This window comes from Patagioenas fasciata, chromosome 1, assembly GCF_037038585.1.
Source record: "Patagioenas fasciata isolate bPatFas1 chromosome 1, bPatFas1.hap1, whole genome shotgun sequence".
NCBI classification, from domain to species: Eukaryota; Metazoa; Chordata; class Aves; order Columbiformes; family Columbidae; genus Patagioenas; species Patagioenas fasciata.
The window spans coordinates 22893331-22918164 of record NC_092520.1 but is presented as its reverse complement, the minus strand read 5'-3'; the positions used below and the strand labels follow the sequence as shown (position 1 = coordinate 22918164).

The 24834-nt window shown below is 40.8% G+C and overlaps 1 protein-coding gene across 4 annotated transcripts in view; it reads right to left on the bottom strand.

The window, feature by feature from the left end:
- Positions 1 to 24834, bottom strand: part of CDK8 (cyclin dependent kinase 8) — an 80716-nt gene that overhangs the window by 42184 nt on the left and 13698 nt on the right. For 3 of the 4 annotated variants that reach the window (XM_065830479.2, XM_071804443.1, XM_065830472.2), the window contains exons 2-4: positions 15143 to 15218; positions 3538 to 3648; positions 430 to 570 (exon numbers count right to left, since the gene is read on the bottom strand). In XM_065830479.2, coding sequence (XP_065686551.1) covers positions 430 to 570; positions 3538 to 3648; positions 15143 to 15218 — 328 coding nt within the window. Of the gene's footprint in view, positions 1 to 429; positions 571 to 3537; positions 3649 to 15142; positions 15219 to 24834 lie in introns of those variants that run through there. The other variant, XM_065830487.2, reaches the window with a different exon arrangement.

The following is a 24834-nucleotide window of genomic DNA, read 5'->3' as shown; positions in this document are numbered from 1 at the left end:
TTCACAAGTAAAACGGATAATTTTTGGGAGTTCTTATTTTTTCAGCAGTGCTTACAGCCAATCATCCTCTCCCCCACCTACACACATGCCATATTTAGTTATTTATCTCGCCTGCAGTAATACTACCAGAGGCATTTTCTGTACCTCAACATGCCTGTTGTTTAAATGAACACTTTTCAAAATAGTTTATTTAAAAAAATCAAAAAAGGAAAACAGCCATCTGATATACTTTGCTGTCATAAGCATATCAGATCATAGATGGCCTTTAAAACTCATTCTACTAATCAAGGTTGTCTGACTGCAGCATAAAAATATTTATTAGCACATGCCCTTAGCACAAAGGTTTTTGTTTCCCAGCAATTTGTATAAAAAACAGTCCTTGCCCTCAATCATCATCCCAGTGCTAAAACCCATTGCGGATTCACTTACCAAATCCCTGTGTAACACCCAGTTAGCATGCAGGTAGTGAATACCATCTAGGATCTGATATAATAGAGACTTCACCATTCCCCGAGGTAACTGAACTGGTTTCTTGTTTGCTTTAGAAGCCCTGTGAAACTTGATTATATGCTGTAAAGGGGAAAAAGAAATAAAAATTAAAAAGTGTAATGTTTTAATCTACAGCATTACACAAAAACTGCTAGCAATTCCTTATGCATACTTCTTAGGGTTTTGTTGGTTGTTTTTTTTTTTTGAGCTTTCAACATTCATTTTCAAAACTAGAAACATGTACCTTAAGTACTAGAAAATTAATACTATACAGGGCAAAGTGATCACTGTCCCAAGGAATTATCTCAAAAATGGAACCAGTTGTTGCTGTGGTTTTACCCTGGCAGGCAGCTAAGGCCCACACAGCCGCTCACTCATTCTCTCACAGTGGGATGAGGAATACAAAACCAATACAACTGTCAGAGAAAGTTCCCTTGCATATCTGTAAAAGTTTGGAGGTTTTAGGGGCATTTTTGCTTGGGGGTTCTTTTTGATAAGATAGGCTGACATCTTGTATATCACAGTACAGAATTAAAGGTCCATCACTTATCTCCTGTATTATTTTACTTTTAGGTTTTTTCCTACAGTAGCAATGACACTGTAATACTCAACACCTAATGCCAAACAGAAATTCTTGCAAATTGTATTGGGAGTTTTAAACATTTAAATTAGAAGCCCCAATTTATTCCTTCTTTATTTATTATTTCCTTAAAGCACAGTACACTCAAAACAGAAGCTGTTGACAGAGCAAAGCTACAAGTCTATCCATCTGAAAGCCAGCTACCAAGCCAGACACAGAAAAAACCTTCAACAATTTTAAGTGAGTACACACACAGGCAATGAAGTCTAGAAACAATGAGGAGTCCAAAAGGACATTTTGTCTTAGCACCTGAGTGCCAGGTGCCACTAACTTCAATAGCATAAGGTGTGCCACAGTCATGGCAACCATTTCTGTGTTTCCTTTTGAGAGAGGCAGCTTCTAGAACAAACTTTCTCATGCATTCATACTTTTTTTCTGTAATGGCTCACACCTGTGCAATCATCAAAACAGCCCTGATCTTGCCTATCTAAAACCTGGCACCAAACTTCTATCATGTGTTGTTCTTACGCTCCTGAGCTTTCATACTCCAGGTGCCAATTAGGTACTCAGCTAATCAAACCCCTTTGGGAAATTGCCTTTTCTCTCTTCCTGCAACGCAGCTCCATACAGGTTGCCCTCCTTTGCTTTAGGCATCGAACTTGGCTTTCCTAGGAGGAAAAGGCAATCCCTGCTCTGCCAAAGGTAAAAAATGGGGCTGCACAGAAGAGAGAAACATTGATGACAAGGTGACAGTCCCTGCCCTCTCAGCCAAGCACTGCACACACAAGCGTCCCTCAGTCTGTGTGTGACACAGGTTTTGCCTCCTCTCACCTCCCACTTCCACAAAGCAAATGTTATTTTTCAGGCAGTGGCCAGAGAGAAGCGAATCTTCAGAGACAGCCAAAAAGACTGTCTAGGCTCTCCTGGACCTTTTTGCTCCTGCTCTAATAGACTCTGTGCCCTTTTCCCAGCCTTGTTTGAGAGTTGTTGTGCTAGATACGCTCAGCACTGGAGGACTCAGCCCACAGCTGCTCCCGGGGCCACAGACCAGCCCAGTCCCTGCAGCTCTGCTGTCCAAATACAGCAAACAACCAGGAGCTGGTACAGCTGGGGAGTTCTGGAGTTTATACAGCTATGTGCACCTAAACATCAAGGTCAAAGCTGAGGGTCACTCCTAAGTTATTGAAATTCAAAACAGCTTTTTGTTAACAGAGGTGGTTCTGCAGTGATTTTGGTTAAGTATGAGGCAATGCAGAAATGTATAAACACAAACAAGGACAGGTCACTATTACTCACAGTCCTCCAAACAAATAAAAAGCTTTACAGCACATTTTGAAACAAAAAAACCTCACACATTCCGAAACTTCTGCAGCTTAGCATATCATAAATATGAGGAGCAGCAAAAAAAAACCATGTCCTTTTTTTTTTCCACGTGAGAAAAAAGGCTTTACTTCATTTCCTCAATGTTTTGTTTGTTTTGTATATAAGCCTTAAAAATATCTCAACAGTTCAGTTGTTTGGTAATCTTTTTGCCTTGATTTTATTTTGTCAACGAAATCTCAAGACCAACTATCAGAACTTTCAAGACATTGAACTAGGAGAAAATATCGTCAATTCAGCTTAGCTGAATGAGTTCTGAGGCAAATACTACTGGATTATTCACAACTACAAGGAACACCATTTTCAAAAGAAATTAATTTTCATTTGGTTTGTACAGCTTAGCTGTTCATCTAAACTACATGCAGAGGAAAAATCAACTAATGATTCATTTTACACAAGTCTTACATGAGCACATTTATCAAAACTTCCATCTCATTCCAAATTGTCTCTGTTGTACCCCTTGACACAAATTTTCTTCATATCTTTTCAGGTTAGTATTACAATACTTGTTCCATTGAGAGCACCATTCAAAATGTGTATCAGATTTATTTTGCCTTCAACATGTTTATATTTTAAAGCTGATCTTGTAATTAGGAATAAACAGCTTTCCTCTCAAATACATGAAATTTCAGCAGATGAGCTGTGTAAAAAGCTCTTCCCACTGAAACATATGAATTAAATTTCAGTTATATGCAGCGGTCTCAGTTTGTGTATTCACGGATGACATACACAGTAACTAAAACTCTAAAATGTTTGTCATTTTTCAAAGGGAATCCATCTGCATAATCTATTCCATTTTCTTGCACCCTACTTTAGCCGTAATGGAGGGTTATATCTGCATTTATTTAACTAGATTTCTAGCTACTGAGAACTGAATGCAGATTTTTATCTTCTTAAAGAGGTCACGGATTAACTGTGTATCACGCTTACCCAACATTTTCCATTGCTCTTCCTTTAGTACTGAAAATGTTTCCAACAAGCATGGGGCAAAAGGCTATTCTGTTTTTAAACAGAGGCATCTTCCCTGACCTTGTCCCTTTCCTGCAACTAAAACTTGAAGCCTGGTACCTACAAGCAATTCACCTTACCCAGAGGTCATGCTCGGCGTAGTCAAACAGAAGCCACACTTTCCTGTCAGCATGAGAAAGAAACACCTTTTGCAGAGAAATGACATTTGGATGCTTGAGCTCCCGCAGTAACTGCAAAAAAAAGAAAGTCCACAACGGTTATATCCGCACATCCAAGGCTGTGAGAGGGCTGGAAAGATGAATACTTCAATAGTTTTTGCTACATATTCTTTAACACAAACAAGAAAAGTTGAAATCTGCAAGTCACAGAAAACAGCACATTTTTTTTTTTTTTTAATAAAAAACCCCCAATCATTAGTTTGAAACCCAAGCTGAAAGCAGGTCATAACGCTCTTCAGGCATTCACTCCCTATTCATTTCCTACAAGCTGAAGTTTATGTAAACCTCACTATTATCCAGGATCAAGAAGATTCCATGAACAGCCAGCTGTGGCATCTGCCTTTTCCCATAGGCTGTAATCTTTGATACAGCCATTTGGGACATCCAATTTTCTCCTGACCCCCTGTCGAGGGTTAAGTTTGCGGGGTGACAACCAAACCCTGGCAGATGTATTGTTAACCTCCTCTCCTCCCCACTTCCCCCTTTTGCCCCTCCCTCTCCCCCCTTCCCACTCAGGACAGGCGATCGGGAGGGAAAGAAGGACAGAGAGAAGGGAGTTGGAAAAGCTAAAGAAGTTTTACTAATGCTACTAATAAGAATAGAGAAAATACTACAAAATATACAAAACCAATCTTGTAAGTCTCAGCAACTGCAGAGCCAGCACCCAAAGTCCTGGATTAGACTCTGTAGCCAACCGGAGCTGGATTCAGTCTCTCACTAGGCCTCAGTTCGCAGGGACGACCAGCAAGGTCCTCTCCTGATGTCAGCCATGAGGAAAAAAAAAGGGAAAAAGTGCAAAGGGACGAGATCCTCGTGATCTCCCACTTTTATATGAAGTATTCACGTGAATGGAATGTTATACACCGTTGGTCAGTCTCTCGATCACCAGTTTCTCGTTGCCCCTCTCGTGAGATGTCCATCCGTGCTTATCAATAAGTTTGCATTCCATTGCTAGGTTTAACCAAAACATGTGTCGGGTTCTCCAGGAAAATGCAGCTAACATGAAGGCTTTAGCTGACAGGCAAAAATTCACTAAAAGAAAAACTTGTTTTTTAACAAAACCAAGACACCCCCAATTATCTGAAAACCCTGCATTTTGGTTGCGGCCATCCAAGGCTGAATGGGATGACTCATTTAAAGGCTAAACGAAGATGTGGTTTGTAAGACGGAGTCAGCTGATCTGCAAGGTCACCACCACCTACAGAAGGTCCAGCTCCCTCCCACAACATGTATTACACCAGTTACCGCACTCACAGAAGCCACCCACGAAACAGCTCCCAGGTCAAGAGAAAACTAACCCAGACACAAAAAAGCATTAATTTTCTGCTGAGCTCCTGAGCTGACTCACAGCACTAACAGCAAACCCAGCACTAGCAAAGGGACACAGCTACGGACAAGAACTTCTTTCTGCCGCAGCAAGCCATTAAACCAGCTCAGCCGCTTTAGTAACTATAGCTTTAAACACCACCAAAAGGAAAACATTGCTGAGATACAGCACAAAACCTCAATGCAGGCAGTATCAGTCTATTTGAGCTCTGCTGGTCATGTTACAATTATATGGTACCCACACAATAGCGAAGAAAGGAAAAAAAAAACCTTCATCTAAGCAAATTATTGTCAAGCATGGCTACCAAGACCAGATTAAACCTTGCCAGCTCATTCTGCCAAAAATGATGACATTTTTAATAAAAGGAATGGCTAGGGGCTTGCGGGTTTTTTAAGCCAGGGACAATTTAGACTACTATTTGAATATATAGATTGAATCTATGTTCAATAAAATGTAATTTTCCTACTACATAATAAGGAAACAATTCCTTTCTACTAATACCTTTATCACATGTGGTAACAATCTAGCTGCTACTGAGACAGTAAAACAGGAGTGGCTATCTGCATGTGTTTGTTTCCTACTTTTGTATTTCATTTGAAACAGACTCCCACCCCTGCTCACTGACCGGAGTCTTCAGTGTGGCACCTCTCGAGCAAGAAGACGGAGCCCACAGAGCTTTTACCTCAAGTCTGAGACAGAGCAGGGAGCCAGAGGACTGAGAAGACACCACCCAGCCCAACTGGAAGTTGGTGGCAGGTCACAGATGGCCAGGCTGGACACAGAGCCCACTCACACAGAGAACAGTCAGGGACAGACACAGGATGGACCGTGGTGACCATGTACAGGGCTTAGCCAGACAAGCTGCCCAGTAGCCTGCTCGTGTGAAACCTGCCCCTTATTGCCTCTTCATCCTCCCGTGCTTTTTCCTCCCTAGTCCACTTTGATCACTCCCTTTTCTGCCTTTTATCCTTCCTCTAAACACCCCACGGAAATGTTAGAGTCTCAGCAGCTCTCTCAAACACCCAATAAAACGTGCATCCTCCTCCAAGATCCACAGCTTTCCTTCTCATCTGTTACAAAGCCCTGGTTGACTGTCTTCAAGGACACACCCGAGAGCTTCTTTTTGTGGCCCATCACCAAGGTTTCAAGAGTTTTAGCCTTTGTTACTGTCACTGATAGCAGCTGTTACAGTTTGTGCATCTGTGTGCTCAGTTTATCATTCTTGATGTCTTTTGTTTTTGCCTTATACGCTGAATAGCCATTAACTACATATTCTTTCAGTCTGCCTAAACAAAATTATGTTTGGTCAAACCTAGACAGCCACGAGCACTCCAGTGAGAAGGATGGCTATTATACATCAGCAAAACCATCAGAATAAGGAAATGATTGCTGCAGTGGTGACATGATCCCTGAATCACTGCCTTGGAATGGCTGAAATGCTCCAGAACACCAATAATGCAGAACAACAAACGCACTGTCTGAAGGACAGAAAGAGCTCCTGTAGATGATAACGCATCACACGGCTGTGAACAGCACTTTCAGCAACCTCACTCTCCACGAACCAGGCCTCTGCAGCCCATATGCCACATGCCTTTCCTGCCAGACAACTCGCCTCGTGTCCAGCAGCTGACAGAGCTCACTGGAGACAAAGCAGATCACAAGAAACACAGCACAACCACTAGTTCGATGACTGCTCGATAAAGATGACTTTTTGCCCCAGTGACTCTGATATTTTTTTTCCTCCACTGTAGTTCAGCTCTATAGAACACAAAGAGAAAGTAGACAAAACCCATGCATTTGGCTCTCAGTAAGTTACTGCCCTTTTCATCTGCACATTGCACGACGATTCAAGAGCATTTCCACAGCCAGAAAGGTTTCCCTTAAATTAGCTTGTCTCGATGCCCCTTAAAAGGAAGGGAGACCCAATTCACCTTCAAAGAAATACAAATCAGCAACTGATGAAGATGCTGATACATCTAGTTTGACTTGAGTGTTGCCCCAGTCTGTTCTTGCCCTTGCAAACAGCATTCCTGTGTGCAAGTCCTGGGCTCACACTAAGGTTCCTCTGTCTCTCTCTTCAAATGCAGAAATACTCATTCCACAGCCACAGGGCTACTGAGGGACAGTACATTTCTGAAAGTGTCCTAATGGTGTATAAAATTGTTAAATTGCTTCACAAACAAAGCCGAAGTGGGGTAAGGCAGGACATTATTAAGTAATCAACAGCAGCATTAAGGCAGCCTGGCAAAGCACCACATGACTAAAGCAAATCTTTTCTTGCAGAGGGACACTAACAATAATTAGCTTTCACATCAAATATGAGCTGAACTCAGCACAAGTTTCCATGAACATGATCTCCTTCCTCCGGTGATATTCCCACATTTCCCGTACAGCTCTCCATCACTACAGGCACTTCTCAGGAGCCAAGACACCGCACTGAACAAGCACATTCAATATTCTGCACTTTTCGCCTAAGTGAGGATTTCCAGCTTTACTGCAAATGTCATTCTACCCCTGCTCTCAATACCTGCTACTACCCATGGTTGGTAGGGAACGGAACCTGCTAAGCATTGCAATACTACCATGCTGACTCACTTGCTAGAGCAATTGGCCAGGTGGCCCAGGAGGAGTTTCTCCTATGTCCTCTCTCAGGACATGAGCTACTCCTTGCTCTCACCACCTTCCTATGAGAGCTATGCAACATGGTTCTCCCAAAGCCTGGGACAGTCAGAAAGCTGGCTACACACAAAGCCACAGGCAACACCAAGCAAAACATTCACTGGGGAAGGGCCGCGGGGGAAGAATTCGCAAAATTGTGTCATCTTGCTAGTTTGATGGTGTAAATTGAAATTCTAATCATCCTCTCATGTTTCAAAAAGGCTCACATCAGTTACACCCAGTGATCTGGCTACAAACAGATCACATATTAATAGTCACGCCACAGCCTTAAGATGGAAAATGGACAAATATGATCTTTGAACAGAAAGCACATTGTGGTTGACGGAGAAAAAGGTGATTTTCAGACCAGAAGATGACTGACAAAGATTTAGTCATCCTGCAACAGATAAGATACCAGTGGAACTACTGCTGCAGCAGATGAGTAAAGGCAGCAGTGAGACACTACCTGGAATGCTATACACAACTCTGGCCAATTCAGGAATGATTAATTCCAACCACAATAGGGCAAAGAAAGGCCAGGCCTGCACCCAGGGGTAGAGCCCAGTGCACAATGAGAAACCCGCAAGCCAAGACCAAACCCTTACAGCCTGTCAACCAGAGCCAGGGAAAGGAAGTCTCTCTTCAAAACAAAAGCAGGAGAGAAGAGCTATTCCAACTGACAATATTATCTTAAGTAGAAATGCGTATGAACTACTCATGATGAATTTTGGCTTAAAGCAGGAATAATGTTTATAGAGTCATTACTAGAATGAGACTCAGGAACTGCCTTCAGAGATTTTTCTTTTCCTTACAAGTTTAACTTGCAGTTCACTAAATTTGTGAAGGTGCACTTTGGCTGCAAGAGTAGGAGCAGAATATTATGACTCCAGAGGTGACATCCAATTCCATATTCATAACACACATCCCTAAAAAATAAAAATTCAAATCCCTAGTCTTAGTTTCCTATCAAAAATTTGAGCTCTACTCAAGTACTTTAAACTTGTTAATTAAACCAAAACCCAAATTATCACACAAATACTTAAATCCCAAGTTGACTTAGCTGCTATCCACTAGACTAAAGATGTTTGTTTCAATGTAAATACAGTTTTATATTTTCATGAGTCAGATATTCCACAGAATTAAAAAAGAACAAAATACCTGCTGAAAGTACATGCTGTCTTCCTTTCAAAAGTGTTCAAATGAAAGCTTAAAGGCAATGTAGCAGAAAAAAGTTTTAATACTGCTCACTCTATGAATTTATTATGAAGCTGACAATACATTTTTGAAGCTACAGTTCTTCAGACAGTAACTGCTGCTTTATTTAATTCTTTTGTTTTTATTCAAAAGTTCTAAATGTGCAAAAAAAGAAGCCTGACAACACAAAACATCAAGAGAAAAAAAAATGCACATTTCCAGTTATAACTTGTGTGGTTTCCAAAACAAATGAGTCTTACGTGATCACACATACTAGTCAATAGTTATTAGCACCTCCTATGTTCAAACTACTTTAAAGTATTAGAAGATGTGTTATTAAACACTCTCTCGAAGTAAGCGGTGGATGAAGAATCCAGATGAGACAGACACTGGATGTCAGACTTGGTCAAATTCTTCTGTTCACTGAAAACAATGATTCCTAAGGATTCCAATTTCTAACATTTAATCAGTATCTTTGTCCCACTTTCACAGAACTAAAAATAATACTACCCTCCCTTTATACAAAATCTCTCAAGAATACTGCTTGTAGCCCTGTGACACAGCTCAATAAGATACTCATCAGTCACAACTTGCATTTTACATACCTTACTAGTATTAAATTAAAGCATTTGAGAGTCATTAGACTTGCCAAAGAGGGTCAAAGCAAACATTAGCCTTCTGCAACACCTTGCCACCTTTCACTACATGGAAGGACTGCTAAGAAACCATGACTTGCCTTCTGACATAAGGACTGTACTCATCTAAATGATTTCTGTGTTTGGTCTTACAGGAAACTGCTTTCGCTGTTCGTGTGGCAGGGACACGACAGCTCTCATAACCTGAGTGACCTGCACCCAAATATTGTTCCTGATCGCATAGCTGGTACAGGATCTCTTCAGCAAGCTCACTGGGACAGTCATTTGTTCCTTACCAGAGGAAGATATAGAAGAGCGTGAATCCTGGAGTCAGCTGGTTTCAGCTTCTGGCAGGAAGATGTGCCAGGGGAGGTTTAGGTTGGACATTAGGAAGAGGTTCTTCCCCCAGCGGGTGGTGGAGCACTGGAACAGGTTCCCCAGGCCTGACAGTGTTCAAGAAGAGACTGGACAACACCCTCAGACATATGGTGCGAACTGTGGGGTTGGACTCAATGATCCTTGTGGGTCCCTTCCAACTCAGGACATTCTATGATTCTGCCTCCTGGGGTCCCTCCAGCTGTTGCATGCTGCCTCAGAGTCCTTGGTGACCCTCAGACTGGCTCTGAAAGGGCCCCAGCCTCTGAAGACCAGTTCACCTCTGCAGCAGCCTCCTCCACCAAGGTCAACCTGGCGAAGACCACTAGTTCACGGCACCTCCCTTCTTGGCCACCCAGGGGCACAGGGCTGGCAGCTCCAGCTCTGCCACCTTCCAGCCCAGACGCCGACAGCTGGGGTGAAGGAGCTATTGCAGAGGTGAGCAGGACTGCTGCAGAGGCTTTCACAGAATCACTGCATGTTAGGGATTGGAAGGGACCTCAAAAGGTCATCTAGTCCAATCCCCCTGCTGGAGCAGGAACGCCCAGATGAGGTTACACAGGAATGTGTCCAGGTGGGTTTTGAATGTCTCCAGAACAGGAGACTCCACAACCCCCCTGGGCAGCCTGTTCCAGTGCTCTGTTACTCTCACTGAGAAGAAGTTTCTTTTCATATTTAAGTGGAACCTCCTGTGTTCCAGTTTGTATCCATTGCCCCTTGTCCTATCATTGGTTGTCACTGAGAAGAGCCTGGCTCCATTCTTGTGACACTCACCTTTTATATATGTGTAAACATTAATAAGGTCACCCCTCAGTCTCCTCTTCTCCAAGCTAAAGAGACCCAGCTCCCTCAGCCTTTCCTCCTAAGGGAGATGCTCCACTCTCTTAATCATCTTTGTTGCCCTGTGCTGGACTCTCTCCAGCAGTTCCCTGTCTTGAACTGAGGGGTTCAGAATTGGACACAATATTCCAGGTGTGGCCTCACCAGGGCAGAGTAGAGGGAAAGAAGAACCTCTGTCGACCTACTAACCACTATTTTCCCTTTGGGTAAGAGCAGCAGTCATCAGCCAGCTATCACTGCTTATTCTCACGCTGCCTGGGTGCCACATGCCTCCTCCCTGCAGACCTTCCATCAGGAGCCTGGCTGGGAGAGCTGTACCAGGCCCGTAGCCTTCTGCCTGGGAGACAAAAAATTAGTACTCCCTTTTGTCAACACACAGGCATGTGAACATCAGAGTACAAGTCTGCATTTCACCCAAACGACCCCTGCAGGTTCCTGCCACTTCCAATGAGCCATGTCAAGTAACAGTGCAACCAAAGCATGGTTCAAACCAGCTTGTTCCCACAACAGAAAACTGACTGAACTGCTCATTGTGCCTTCAGTGAAGATGAACTTTCTCATCCTATGGTCATGCTATTGCTAGATCCACCACAGAGGACATCACCTTTGGTGACAACAGCCTGCATTAGTTACCATAAGAAACCACAAAACCCTAGGAATGCCCAAATGCCTCCAAGACAAACCTAAAGAGCAGAAACGATCAGAAAAGCCAGCTAGTTATCGTTCCGTAGCTTTCTGTCCCAGCTCAGCAGACTCAAGGCTGTTCTAACTTTTAAAAACTGGCTATGGTGCTTGAAGGACACCAGACAGACAGGAAACAAGAGTACAGAATTGTCTGGCACCTCAGCTCTGCCTTGTCCCATTCAGCATTTCCATCGCTGAGAGCATCTGCCACCATATCTAGCAGATCCTCTCCAGAGCTGATTCACAAACTAATACTATCATATAAAAATACTATATGCTGGGTTTACACACATGCAAACTTTTCAGGAATTTTTCTGACAACCAAATCAGGCACCAAAAAGCAAAACTATGTGGAAGTCGTGCACAAACCACCCTCTCACTAGCCAAAAGAAGCACATGCAACTGAAATACTTGCAAACCTGCTACAACAATTAAATAATGCTCATCAACAGGGAATAAAAAGCAAATATGAAAGGCTGGAATGCACTGCACTGAGAACAGTCATGGACCTGGAGAGCACAGAGTCCACTGAATATCTTAGTAATGATTTTTTTATCCCAGTGTGCACCAACCTCCATAATAAAAACATCAGAATGTAATTTGACTACTTTAAAACCTGAGACTCCCGTATAAGAAACTGCCCAACCCAAAAACCTGAAGTTTTATTGAAGCCTGGTGAACTACTTCAGCTTCCTCCAGTCTCAAAGAATTATCTATCCTACTTTGTGAGCTGTGAAACAGCACTTGCCACACTAGCGCAGGCAAACAGGCTTTTATGACTTTCTTCCTTGTGATTAAATCAGAGGACAAGGAATTAAGTGTTTGGGCTTGTATGTTTTCTATATTTTTATACAAATCGTATCACCATTCCGTCCCCCTGCTCTCCCATCTAATACAAATCCACCTCTCGGTGTGATGAGTGTGCAGTTTGTAGTGCCTGCTGAAATCCTCACGAGTGAAAGTGCAGATCACAAAAGAGAGATACCTGGAAACCCATCTCTGCAGTACAGACATCTGCAGAAATGAGCAGCCAAAATTCAGTTAAGGGTCTGGAAGAAGCAGGATTCACAAATGCTCACCATGGTAGATGAATGGAAGAAAGATAAGGAAGAATAAAATACTACAAATGTCTTGATATTAAAGATATTCATTCAATTAGCCTAATTACCACAGTAACTGTTAATTCTACTAGTTAAGCAAATGGTTTACATAAAATCATTGAAAAAATACCTTTTGTTTCAGAGTAAGAGACTAGCTAGGTTCTTGAACATTAGGTCTAAGTTTTCACGCTGCAATAAGTACTGAAATGCAGAAAGTCTTTTGTATACATATATATATATGTGTATATATATATATAGGATGAGCTCCCAATAACTGAGTCAATTGTCTCTGATCTAGTTCAATCCTGTTGCTGTAACTGATGTTATTCAATAATTATTTTATTTTTCTGAAGATCTAACACTGTTCTTCAGCTCAGGTGTCCACATCAAATAGATGCCTTAGAAGAGTAGGCTACAGGCATTTTTAAACACATAACTTACTCAATAGTCCCAAACTGAAGCTAGCTGTCAAAAAAGCCATTGTTGAGCTGTAAAAACAAGAGAGTTTCACTGCCATTTATATTAAACTGCGCTCTTCCCAGTATCACAGAATATAATATTCAGCTTCTCTGGAGAGGTGAAGCTTGTAATGAATACAGCTCATATGCAAACCAAGTCATCCTAGTTCCTCTTAATACCACTGTGCTCGTAAAATGCATTAATTGGGGTAGTCCAGAACACAGTGTTACAAAGTCTGGCATTCAGCCTTGACTTTTAAATATGACAACAAATCATTCATTAGATGTACAGCTGACATTTTAGGATACAACAGTGCTGATTAAATCAGTAGCATTTTCATATATACATTCCACATTCACATGGCCAATATAAACAGTATGGCTATTATCCTCAATCTGATCCACCTGCATATGAGGTTCCTTTTTTCCTTTTATAATATTAATTGATAAATGGAAGCTCCTCTCCCATTCTAACTTTTTTTTTTTTTTTAATAAATAACAACACATTTTGAGGGAAAAAAATATCCTGTTAACTCCAAAAAGCAAGGTCAAAAGAACAGTGAGGAAAAGGATTTAAACCCTCTAAGTCCACAGTGAATTATTAATTCCACTGCAGGAAAATTCAACTACAGTATCAGCAGTTGCAAGCCTGGAAGCACAACTCGAAGCAAAGTCATCAACAGCTCACAAAATACTGTTTGAGGTTACTCTTTCTACCCTTTCTAAACCTGCTTTTGGGCTCCACTCCCCGCTCTGCTCGACACCTACTTTCTTGGCATCTTTGGTGGCTTTAGCACATTCCCCTCCTTCCCCCACCAACCCTCTCCCACGTGGGTCCCGCTTTGTACTGCTGTCCTCTCCAAGGGCACATGCTGGAGCACCTCCCAGCAAGAAAACAACTTCCCTGGTTCTTGATGCTCCTGCTGCCGAGAGGAACGACCACACAACGCTCCTCAAGCCACACAATGAGGCCAAACCCTTCCGGCTGCCAACCAAGTTAGTGATTCTCCTTTAATAGACAGAAATTGAGTCAGGGTCATCTCCAGAGCAGAGGCACCTCCCTAACACCAGCCAAGTTGCTCCTGCCAAATGCAAGCTGAACAAACTCTTCAAAACTCCTTAGGTAAAGCATTGCAAAAAGAGAAACAAAAGATACTCTCAAATTCCATTGAAAGGGTAGCTGACACTTCTCAAAAGCATTCAGCTTGAAGGAGTCACCGTATTTGGAAAATTTCTGTCAAAATTGTTGACATAAGCAAAATTTAAGACCCTGTCTTCAACTCCTTTAGTTCAGTGTGGATGTCTACAACAGCAGGAGGCTCAGCTTTCATCAATGGACAGAAGAGCTTCTCCTGAAGAATATTCTTTGCACTTCATTTTTTCACTGAGTTCAAGGACTAACATGTTCAAAATCCCAAAGCCAACTGGAATTAAACATAACAGGAAAGCCTGATACTCACTTCAATCAATAAAAATGAAATTAGGGTAGGTATAGATTTACACTCTTAAGAAATATGGACTGAAAAGAAACTATTTGTTTCCCCCCCACACACATAAGTTACGTGCATTTCCTTTCAATAAGTAATCTCAGTTGAAACATTTCAAGAAAAATCAACTTAAGCAGCAGTATAACATAAGAACATACAACAGTTAAACTTCAAAATACTGGTTTTACCAGGATTTCTTTTCAAGTTTATCACCAACCATAACTAGACCACATTATTCACCAGTTTCTAACAACATGGAATACACAAATATGAACCTGAATAATGTAAGAAAATGTTTGAATAATATTCACAGGTGTATGACAGCCTCCAAGGCAACACCAACACCAGTTTAGTTTTCACTTAAGCAGAAACTAACATGTTTTAATCATTATGAGTCAATAAGAATTAATCTCTTCTGGAAAATAACTGAAGCACTAATGAAAAAGTCAAATCAAATATGTAACTTAATCCACTGAATCTAATAATGTTTTTAAACTGCTGCATTTCAAGTTAATCTATCCTGAGGCAAGCAGTAAACTGTGACTTAAAAACACTGCCATTTTTGGACAGCAAACATAACAGGTACACAAAAATCGTCCATGACATTTGTACTTATTTTATACCTCTACAATAAAAAATACAGCACCCAAAGTTGAATAACACGATTCAGCAAACAAAAACCAGCATACACTCAAATCAATACTTTTAATAAGTCTTTTTGCTAGTAGAAAGAACTAATGTTACTTACTGCTATTTCTCTGCATGCAGACATAGAAATTCCAGTACCTTCTATTTGCTTTAAAGCATAATCTTTATCATCTTTCCTGTGAAAGAAGAGAAGAAGTTTTTTTAAAAAAATTGCACCATGAATTCAAAGTGAGCTCTTTACCACCATTCAGAGGACAGTTTCTCATTCATACAAATTCTCCATCTTATTTGCTTTTGATTCTTTACTCGTTTAATGTCTGGATACCCAGCTAAGCCATAAACCAACCACACCATCTTGATAAAGCTGAGATATAAATTTTTTCTTACTACATAAACAGAGATTTTTAAAAAGAAAACTTTTTTTTTAAATGCAATGATCAAAATCTCTTGCATTCCTTCCTCTTTTATTAAGAAGGAAACAAAGCAAACATTTAGTACATACTATAAATAAGACTAGCCAGGGCTACATCTCCCATAAATATATTACTCTGGATGACAGCAACATATTTTCTTTCCTTCAGGTGACAAAAAGTGCCCTAAAATTTTGTTCCTACCGAATTAACAAAGATTACCAAGATTAATTGAAAAAAAACCCAAACACACACAAGGTATCTGTGCAACCTGAAGAACCCAGAGAAATATTTGTTCAACTTTAAAAATGTATAACACTTAAAAACACCACTGCCACCCTGTACTTACACCAACCTTATAATAATTTATTTAAAATGCAATCTCATTAGTAGTCCCAGCTACCAAAAGCTAATTGAAGAGATACACCGCAGCAAAGAAGACACTGAACTCTTGTCCATCCTCAGCCTCAAATTGCTCAGACTACTAAGATATAGAGAACTTGTCCTTCCCACCCACGGCCTGGCACCCACTGCGCTCCTGGGAGACACAGCACTTAACAGTATTGCCAGCAACATCTCGAGCATTCATACAGCCCCAAATCCCCAGGTTACGTAAGAATTCGTATTCATTTTTAATGAATCCAGTTTTCACAGCTGTGAAGAGCCACCCTGAAAAAATGCAACGCAAACATCCTGAAGGCAGATAAAACAGAACTGGAGTTAAGCATTTAAAACATATGCACTCGGTTCCTCCAGCTCTCACTGAGTATTTGCAAGGCTTTGAATTGCTGTATTCCTACCTGAAACACAATTTCTCCTATTCATCATTACCTATTTAATCCCTCCTGTCCAAGAGATTTTTCATGGGGTTCAAAGACAACCCACTGTTAGCAATAACCTTTCAAAACAGAGAAGAGAGGAAAAGTGGGAGATTAATGGACAAAATCTGAACACAGTTAATGAGGAGGAAGAATGAAACAGCAAGTGGGCGAGAGCAGATTTCAGTAAGAAGGCAAATACGCGGATTCAGCAAGAGAAAAGAGGGGAAGAGATACATGATCTGACACAAACAGAAAAAAAAGAGTAGGTAGGACAGTGACAGAAGGGATTAAAAAGCTTCTGTATTATAAAAACCTAAAACCTCCTTGTCTGGAAGACAAAGAGCCAGTGCTGAGCACAAATTAATACACAGAAAAAACAAGGTGGAAATAGGGAACAACAATCTCCTCTGTCTCACCTTAGAGGAAAACAAGGTACATGAAGCCCAAAACCAAGAAACTATTATAGTATTAAGCACATCATTAAACTGTGCAACTCATGATGACAGAATATTATAGGGATCTACAGTATAAATGGATTTCAAATCAAATTATACAAATTTATAGTGGACAGGGGAGTTACGGACCACTCCATGGGCAGGTACTGAACATAACCCCAATCTACTTTCCAGCACAGAGATTTCTTATCCTGCTGATAGAAAAACATACAGGGAAATCTTCTCAGCTAAAAATCATTTTACCCTCTATCTACATTAGCTAGCAACGGCTCGTGGATGCTACTGGACACAAATAGAAAGCAAAATGGATTGGACCAGAGGTCACTCTCATTGCCGTATGTGCTCACCTACTTAGTTTTCAAGGTGCTTGAAGTGATGCTTTTTTTCATGAGAAGTCCTACCACACAACTGCTACCATTACAAGCATTACCATGGACAGAATATAGAGCTAAATAGGTCAGACTACAGGTTGTTCTCATTGCCCTGTTGCCTATCTGCTTAGAATTCAAAGTGTTTGAAGAACTCTGCACAATAAGAAGTGCTACCACAGAACTACTATTATTACAAGCATTTCTGGTAACGCTGTCTACACTGTAGCCTGCCGAACACTTAAGATTGCACAACTATTTTTAATTGATCAAACTTTTGCCAAATTAAGTCTGGATTAAAGTCTTCCATACCAGATGGCAGACATTATCTGGAAAATTTTAGAAAAAATACTTAAGCTGTTTCCTAGAATGAAACTGGAAGAACACACTTTCAGTTGTGCATTTTAACTTTTACAACCGTTGCTTTAATACTGCAATTCAACAGCTGAGCTTAAGAACATACCATTTGGTCTACTCGAAACAACAGATGAAATAAGAAGTCTCTGAAAATTAATCTTCTCCCACCCAAAGGCAGCTAAAGGGCAGATCCCAAGACACAACCCAACCTTTCTCTGCCCCCACAGCAGCCCAGGGCTGTGGTGAATCAACCACTCGCTTACAGGAACCAAGAGCAAGTAGCCTCTGCCACCCGGCCCTCAACCTGCCCAAGCAGCGTACAAGAAATACAAGCATGCTAAAAAGGAGGAAAATAAATTACAACTTAGGGATAGAGCACATTTTTTAGCACCACACTACACTCTCCTCCAGAACCTGAAAAAAAGCCCAAAGACTTCCAAGACTTAAACTCTCTGAATTGTGCGGGCACAGCTGATGCACAAAAAAACCCCAATTCCTAACCCTTTCTAGCACCTGTTCTGCACCAAGGTTGGTAACACATCATGGTTACCCATCACACCATTAGTACCAGCTTCTCCATCAACAGAAGTTGGAAAATCCTAGCTCTACCTTTGAGCCAAGCGAGATTTTCTTTATACAACTTACTGCAGTTCCATGGGAGCCAGAGGAACTGGGGGAATAGTTTTTAAATGAAGTGATAAGAATTTGCAAAAGTGTTATGAAGCCAAAGGAAAGACCAAACTGAGTGACCGAGCTTATTTTTACACAACTTCCAAAAAGATTTACTCCATAGTCTGTTTATATCATAACACATGCCAAAGGGCCTTTGTGTGGTTTCAATATGGGAAATTTCCTTCTTCAAAAGTAAAGACAGGAGAAGCGAAAAAATAAGAAAAAAAAATAAACACACACCACACATACACACTCACAACAAACCAAAATGAAACAGAAATATGCCTATAAACATCTTCCACAGCTAATTAAGCAACAGCATTGGCCACTCAGCAGCTTGCATTTTCAAGGTACAGTGAGACTCACAGCATAATTCAATTAAATTTATCCTTCCAACAGAGAGGTTCTGTTGGGAAAACCTGCCCTATCTCTGCTGCCTGAGAACTGGATGTTAAGTAACTGCGGCAGATCCCCCACCCACCAGCAGGCTTCGAAAAACTGGTTAATCTGCAAACTTACTTTTACACTACTGTACCGATTCTTTCCTGCACTTGCAGGCTGGCATCTTCAACAGAGTAATACTCTCTGCTAGTAATAGGCAGGTGTGAGAGCAGTAACAATAAGAAAACTCACTTCGTACACAGCTGCTGGAAATAGCTGTGATTATATATAGTCCCACACAAACTACACAACCTTGTGTAAAAATGTCATTTCCTCAGAGGGACAACACTAACATCAGAGGTATAAACCTGAAAAAAAATATGCAGCTAGCTACAACATCAGTTTCCATGGACTTTGATGACAAGAATAAATAGACCTACAAAATTACCATAAAAGAGCATAACTATATAGTTTTCTTCTTACAGCTTGAATAAACTAAACCCAAAAATGCCGTCTTTAAGAGAATTAAGCTATTATTATAATGCTGTTTCCAAATTTTTTTTTAAGTTCTACTGAATTCGGAAGTGCAACAGCACCATCACAAACATTTAGTCTATCTATAAAAAAAGGAACAGATGCCTGCTGAATGTGAGCACATTGCAAAGCTTTAAGTATTTAAATGCCTGGTATTTCTACCCTTTATTTAGAAGGATACTTTAACCATAAATATGTTTAGCAAGTGGGAGAAAATATCCTGCATAATAAGAAAAACCTGGCTTATTACATAACAAGCAATTAAAATATATATATATATATTCTACTGATATTTCGTCTCGTGTATTTGTTTCGTAGAAATGTATTGGCACAACATTACAATATAACCTTTATTCAGATCACTAGATCAGTTTAAAATTCAATTGAGTAATAAAAATGGCAGAATAAACCTTAAAATCAGTTGTCATAATTTACATTACTGTTAAAAAGAACTCAAATTCAAAATTAACTGGTCACAATTTAAGAATAGCTTTGTGTTTTACTATAGAGAGATTTAAAACTTTTCACCTTTTTAATATAATTAATACTATTGTGAGGACACAGCTTTGAATTTGACCGCTTTGTGGAACAGTAATCTATCTTTATTCAATATTTAGAGTTTGTTCTAGTGTTTACAACATGGGCAATGGCAATTCCCTCTTAAAAAGGGAAGTCATTCTATGGCTTGTGTGAAACTAAAGCAATGCAAATATGTCGTTACTTGTAAACATGCTAAAGAAGGAACCCAAAGGTTGATTTGTTTTGTGAAACAGAATAATCCTTTAGAATGACATTTGTACTTATTAGTATAAATAGTAGTATGTGAATCTCCAAATCTTGAAATAGCCTGCAAATGATTTGCATGAATACCACCCTAATCAAGAATTTCTACCCACTGAATTTCAACAGCTTTCACACAGATTCCACAAACTTACCCATGTGCTCTGAGCTTACACACAGAGAGGTAACAAAACCCTTTCATGCCCACAGACCACCGCACCCTGACAAGATCAGAATATTCCAGAAGTGGACTTAGTACAGCACAGTACTGGTTTTGCCTGGGATGGAGTTAACTGTCTTCACAGTAGCTCCTGTGGGGCTCTGCTTAGGATTTGGGCTGAAAACACTGTTGATAACACAAAGATGTTCCAGTCACTGCTGAGCGGTGCTTACACAGTGTGAAGGTCTTTTCTGTTCCTCACACCACTGCATCAGTGAGTGGGCTGGGGATGCACAAGCAGCTGGGAGGGGACACAGCTGGGACAGCTGACCCCAATTGACCAGAGGGATATTCCACACCATATGAAGTCACACTCAGCAATAAAAGCTGCAGGTAAAAGGAAGAAGGGTGGGCATTCAGAGTGATGGCGTTTGTCTTCCCAATAACCACCCTGTGGAGCCCTGCTGGTCTGGAGATCCAAAATACACAGCCTTGATAAGCACGGAATGCACCAAAATATGGCTTTTACTCAGGCTTACAGTCACAGTCCAACTGGCAGAGACTGAAAAAGGTTTCCATTGTAAAACATTTAAATGTATGAAATCCCGTGCTTATCACTGCATACCTTTAAACATAAAGCCAGACAGGTGTATCTGTGCAGGGTGGTATATAACAGTTCTGCAAGGACAGAGGTTAACAGCCAAACAGCAAAGAGTATACACATCAGCAGAAAATAAATGGTATAGGAAAAAAATTAGTACAGACAACTTGATACAAAGGCTGAGAAATTGCATTATAAGCACTCAGCTTCCCAGAAAGCACATTTTAGGTCAAAACTTTTGTCAGACTGATTAGTACACACAATCTGATCACTGACCCGGTACTCTCAGATAAACCTAAAATAAAGAGCAAAATCTTACATATCATCTCTAAAAACATTCTGAGCTAACTATGATGCGGTGATAACCACTTCAACTTTTTCTCAAAATCTGATGGGTTTCATACATTTAAATGTTTTACAAGGATGTTAATAAAAAGAAATGAAAACTAACAGTGAAGTTTTGCAGAGAAGCTTGTTTTAAGTCCATGGTGTTCTGCTGAAAGAACTCCATCTTCACCCCTACACCTCCTGTCCCTTTGTGCTAGAGCCCAGGCACTTGTTTTCAGATGGCGATGAGCTTATTCAGAGAACAGAAGTAGTATTTTCCATTTTCTGTTTGGTACGCTGCCACATGAGCGAGTAGAAGCGGCCTGCTGAATGCTCGGACGAGCACTGGAGCTGTCTAAAGGCAGAGAGCAGACACCGCAGGGACATGCTGGTTCCTGCCCACGTTCAGGATGAAGTTAATTTTATAACTAGTACTTCCCACGTCATCTTGAAGCTGTACACCCACCTTTGCCAGAAAGCTGCAGACATGTGCTACAACCACTGCAAAAATAATCCTGTTCACTAAAAAAGCTCACCATTGCTGAAACAGTAGACTTTTTCAAAATATAGAAACAACATAAACTAGAATTATGTCGTTCACTTATAGCTGTTTGAGGATAATTTATATATACATAATGCACAGAGCATCAGTAAACCATTTCCAAAATGAGACTATGCTAAAAATAACTTTCCAAGGGCCACTTGATATTGGACGCTTTTTGTTCGGTTGAGAGCAAACAAAAAACGCTTTTCCGTTATATTAGCTAAAACAACTTGGATGAACCAGGACCAGATGATAAACATTAATTCAAATTACTGCTTCTTCATTTGACTGAATTTAAAATAGTTTTGAAAAATGTGGTAATCTATAGCATGCATGAAACCTACAGAAGATAGGTTAACATGATCTTCTATATTATAAACTGTCTGCTACGCAACCAAAGCATGACTATTTTTAAAATCTCAGCTTTACCCAAGCCCAGAGTATTTAAATGTATTTACAACCAGCTTAGAGTTTATCCCATCATAGATTCTAGCTTGTTCCTTCCATAGAAGAAATCTGCCAAAAATCAGATAAAACCCCAGATTCTATCATGAAAGCCTCTTATTTATTAATAAATGAGAAAGGGTCATGAACAGTGCAGCCCACTCAGAAAAGCTGGAAGTCTGAGCTGCTTTGTTGAGGATTTCAGCTCAAAGGAATAGCTCACAACTGTTCTCTCCGCCACAAAGTTTCCCGTGAAGACTTTCCAGGAACAGATAAAGAGAATAAAGAGTATTTGGTACTACTTAATCCGCAGACAGAGATAAATATAGTTCATGAAGTAGTGTGACTTCTTATCTATTTGCCACCACAACCAGAGCCTTGCACCCGTTCTAACGCAGCTGCTGGCATCAGTACGTTTTACAGTTTCACGCACTTCCGTGACAGCGCTTGCTGCCAAAGGGGAAATTTCAGATTGTTTCCATATTTCTAGTCTACTTCTCCACCTTCAAACATGAGATACATAAGAAAAAGCACGAATCAAAAAACGCGTGGAAGCATGTTTAAAAAAGCACGTGTGCACGACTGTCTATTATCAGTGCTGGGTCACCTGCCTGCAGACGATGGGGCCGGGCTGTGGTACCAGACCCAGCACAGGACCGGGAGCAGAGCTGCCCTGGCCCCAAGGCTGCCCAGTGACCCGAGACAGCGGCCGGGAAGAGGGAGCAGCCAGCAGCCCTCTGCCACCACCAGAGATCTGTGCTGGCCCAGACCCATACGAGAGCTGAGCAACCCCTGAGGATCCACTGTCTTCTCTAATAGGTGCATTTCCAGGCACATCTTCACATCCCTTGGTGATGCTGATGTGCAGAAGCTCTCAAATGATACCCATATGTAATTATGACAGAATCACTGTATGGCTGGGGTTGGAAGAGACTTCATCTAGTCCAAAGGAGATCATCTAGTCCAACCCACCTGCTAAAGCAGGAACACCTACAGTAGATTGCACAGGAATGTGTCCAGGCCTGTTCTGAATGTCTCCAGAGAAAGACTCCACAACCTCTCTGGGCAGTCTGTTCCAGTGCTCTGGCACCCTCAAAGTAAAGAGGTTTTTCCTCATGTTCAGATGGAACCTCCTGTGCTTCAGTCTGTGCCCATTGCCTCTCATGCTATTGTTGGGCACCACTGAAAGGAGTCTGGTCCCATCCTCTTGACATCCACCTTTGAGATATTTATAAACATTGATGCAACTTTTAGATACAGTGTGCTTTAGGACTTTAAAAAAAAAAAACACAAAAACCTTGACAAAATGACAAGAGGATGGAAGAATACAAGTAACGGCACGTTTCATGGACTCAGATCTGAATTCACAAGACACCACATGAAAATAAAAAGCCATATTACTCACCAAAATGCTAACACAAGGAAATTATTTCAGAGGAAGATACATTAGCAGAACTGAATTTATTGAGGGTCTAACTCAGACATTCATACCTTTTCCATCCCCAACATACTTATAGGACATGGCAAGACTGTTGTGCCAGAACAGCATCATTATTCTTATCAGATAGCAAGGCTTATGCTGAGAATATTTTACACTTCAAAACAAATCCTTCAGTAATAGACCTTTTCACGGGTAAAGAAAAGGTCATTTCCCACAGCTGGAGGAAAAACCATCAACAGCAAGCCAATAAACACTAGGGCTTCTGAGACAGCTGATACTAGGTGGTGAATGCCAATTACTGATTCACTTTATTCCTATTGTTCTTTGATTTTTTTTTTTAATTAACACTTTTCGCCACAACATGTAGTTTGGCAAGAAGTTCAAAGTAAGCAACTGAGTTCAATGATACACTGTACATGTGGTTATTCTGATCTAAGACTATGCTGCTGTCAAAAGAAAAGCCTTTTCTTGACATCTCTGCCTTGCTGTTCCAAGCCAGAAAATCCCTCCCCTTACACCAGCTCTGCTTTGTGCCACGCTCCTCACGACATGACTCGCATCCAATGTTCCGCAAAAACCTATCCACTTCTTGATTCCTGGGTTTAAAAATTCTGTTGGTCTACAGCGAGGACGAATGAATATCAAAACCAGCACCAAAGCATGTGGTAAGAGCAAACGACAAGGAATGGACGTAGAAGAAAAGCAAGATGCCCCTCACTTCACTCCCCACCTTCTGGTGGGGATGAAACCACAGGGAGTAGAGTTGGCTATGAAAAACCAAAACAAAAGCAAAAACAACCACACAACCACAACTCCTCACCCAGCTAGCCCTGCAATGAGCTCCAGCAGAGAAATTCCACAGAGCAAGAGAATCCCTGGGATTTGGTTAAGTTTGTTCCCCTCTCTTCTCCCACAAAATGATCATTTGACAGCCAGCCTAGAAACAAAATTTGAAAACCGTAAATTATGAAGCTCATTGCTATGAGATGAGCAGTTACCAACAGCAGTGCTTTAAGAAATTCTACACTGATGGGCAGCAGTACCTCACCAGACTCAAAGCTCTGTGCTACTTTATTAAGGCACACAGAAGTCTTACCAGTATTCTATGTAAAGCAATACACAAGCTACCTATACAAATTCTCTACAAAGGAATATATTGTTATGTTTCATTTGCACTTTCCTTCTTCCCTCAGGTTGCTCCTAAGCCACCTCACTTCAGAAACTTGGATTTGCATAAAGACAGCACAAGGTTTCAAAGAATCTGTTCTCAAAAGCAAACAAAAAGCAGGATTAAAGTATTGGTCTAAATTTCAGGAAGCCATAATTCCAATAACATGTATTTTTGGTATATTTTTCTTCAGTAGACAAATCTATGAAACTCTTCAGTTTACATGGAAGAAATAACACATTTGCCACTTCAAAAAAGGTCTATGATCAGAAGCCTTTTTTCATGTCATAAATGTTCTAGCAGTTACAAACATACTACTGTAGCAGCTA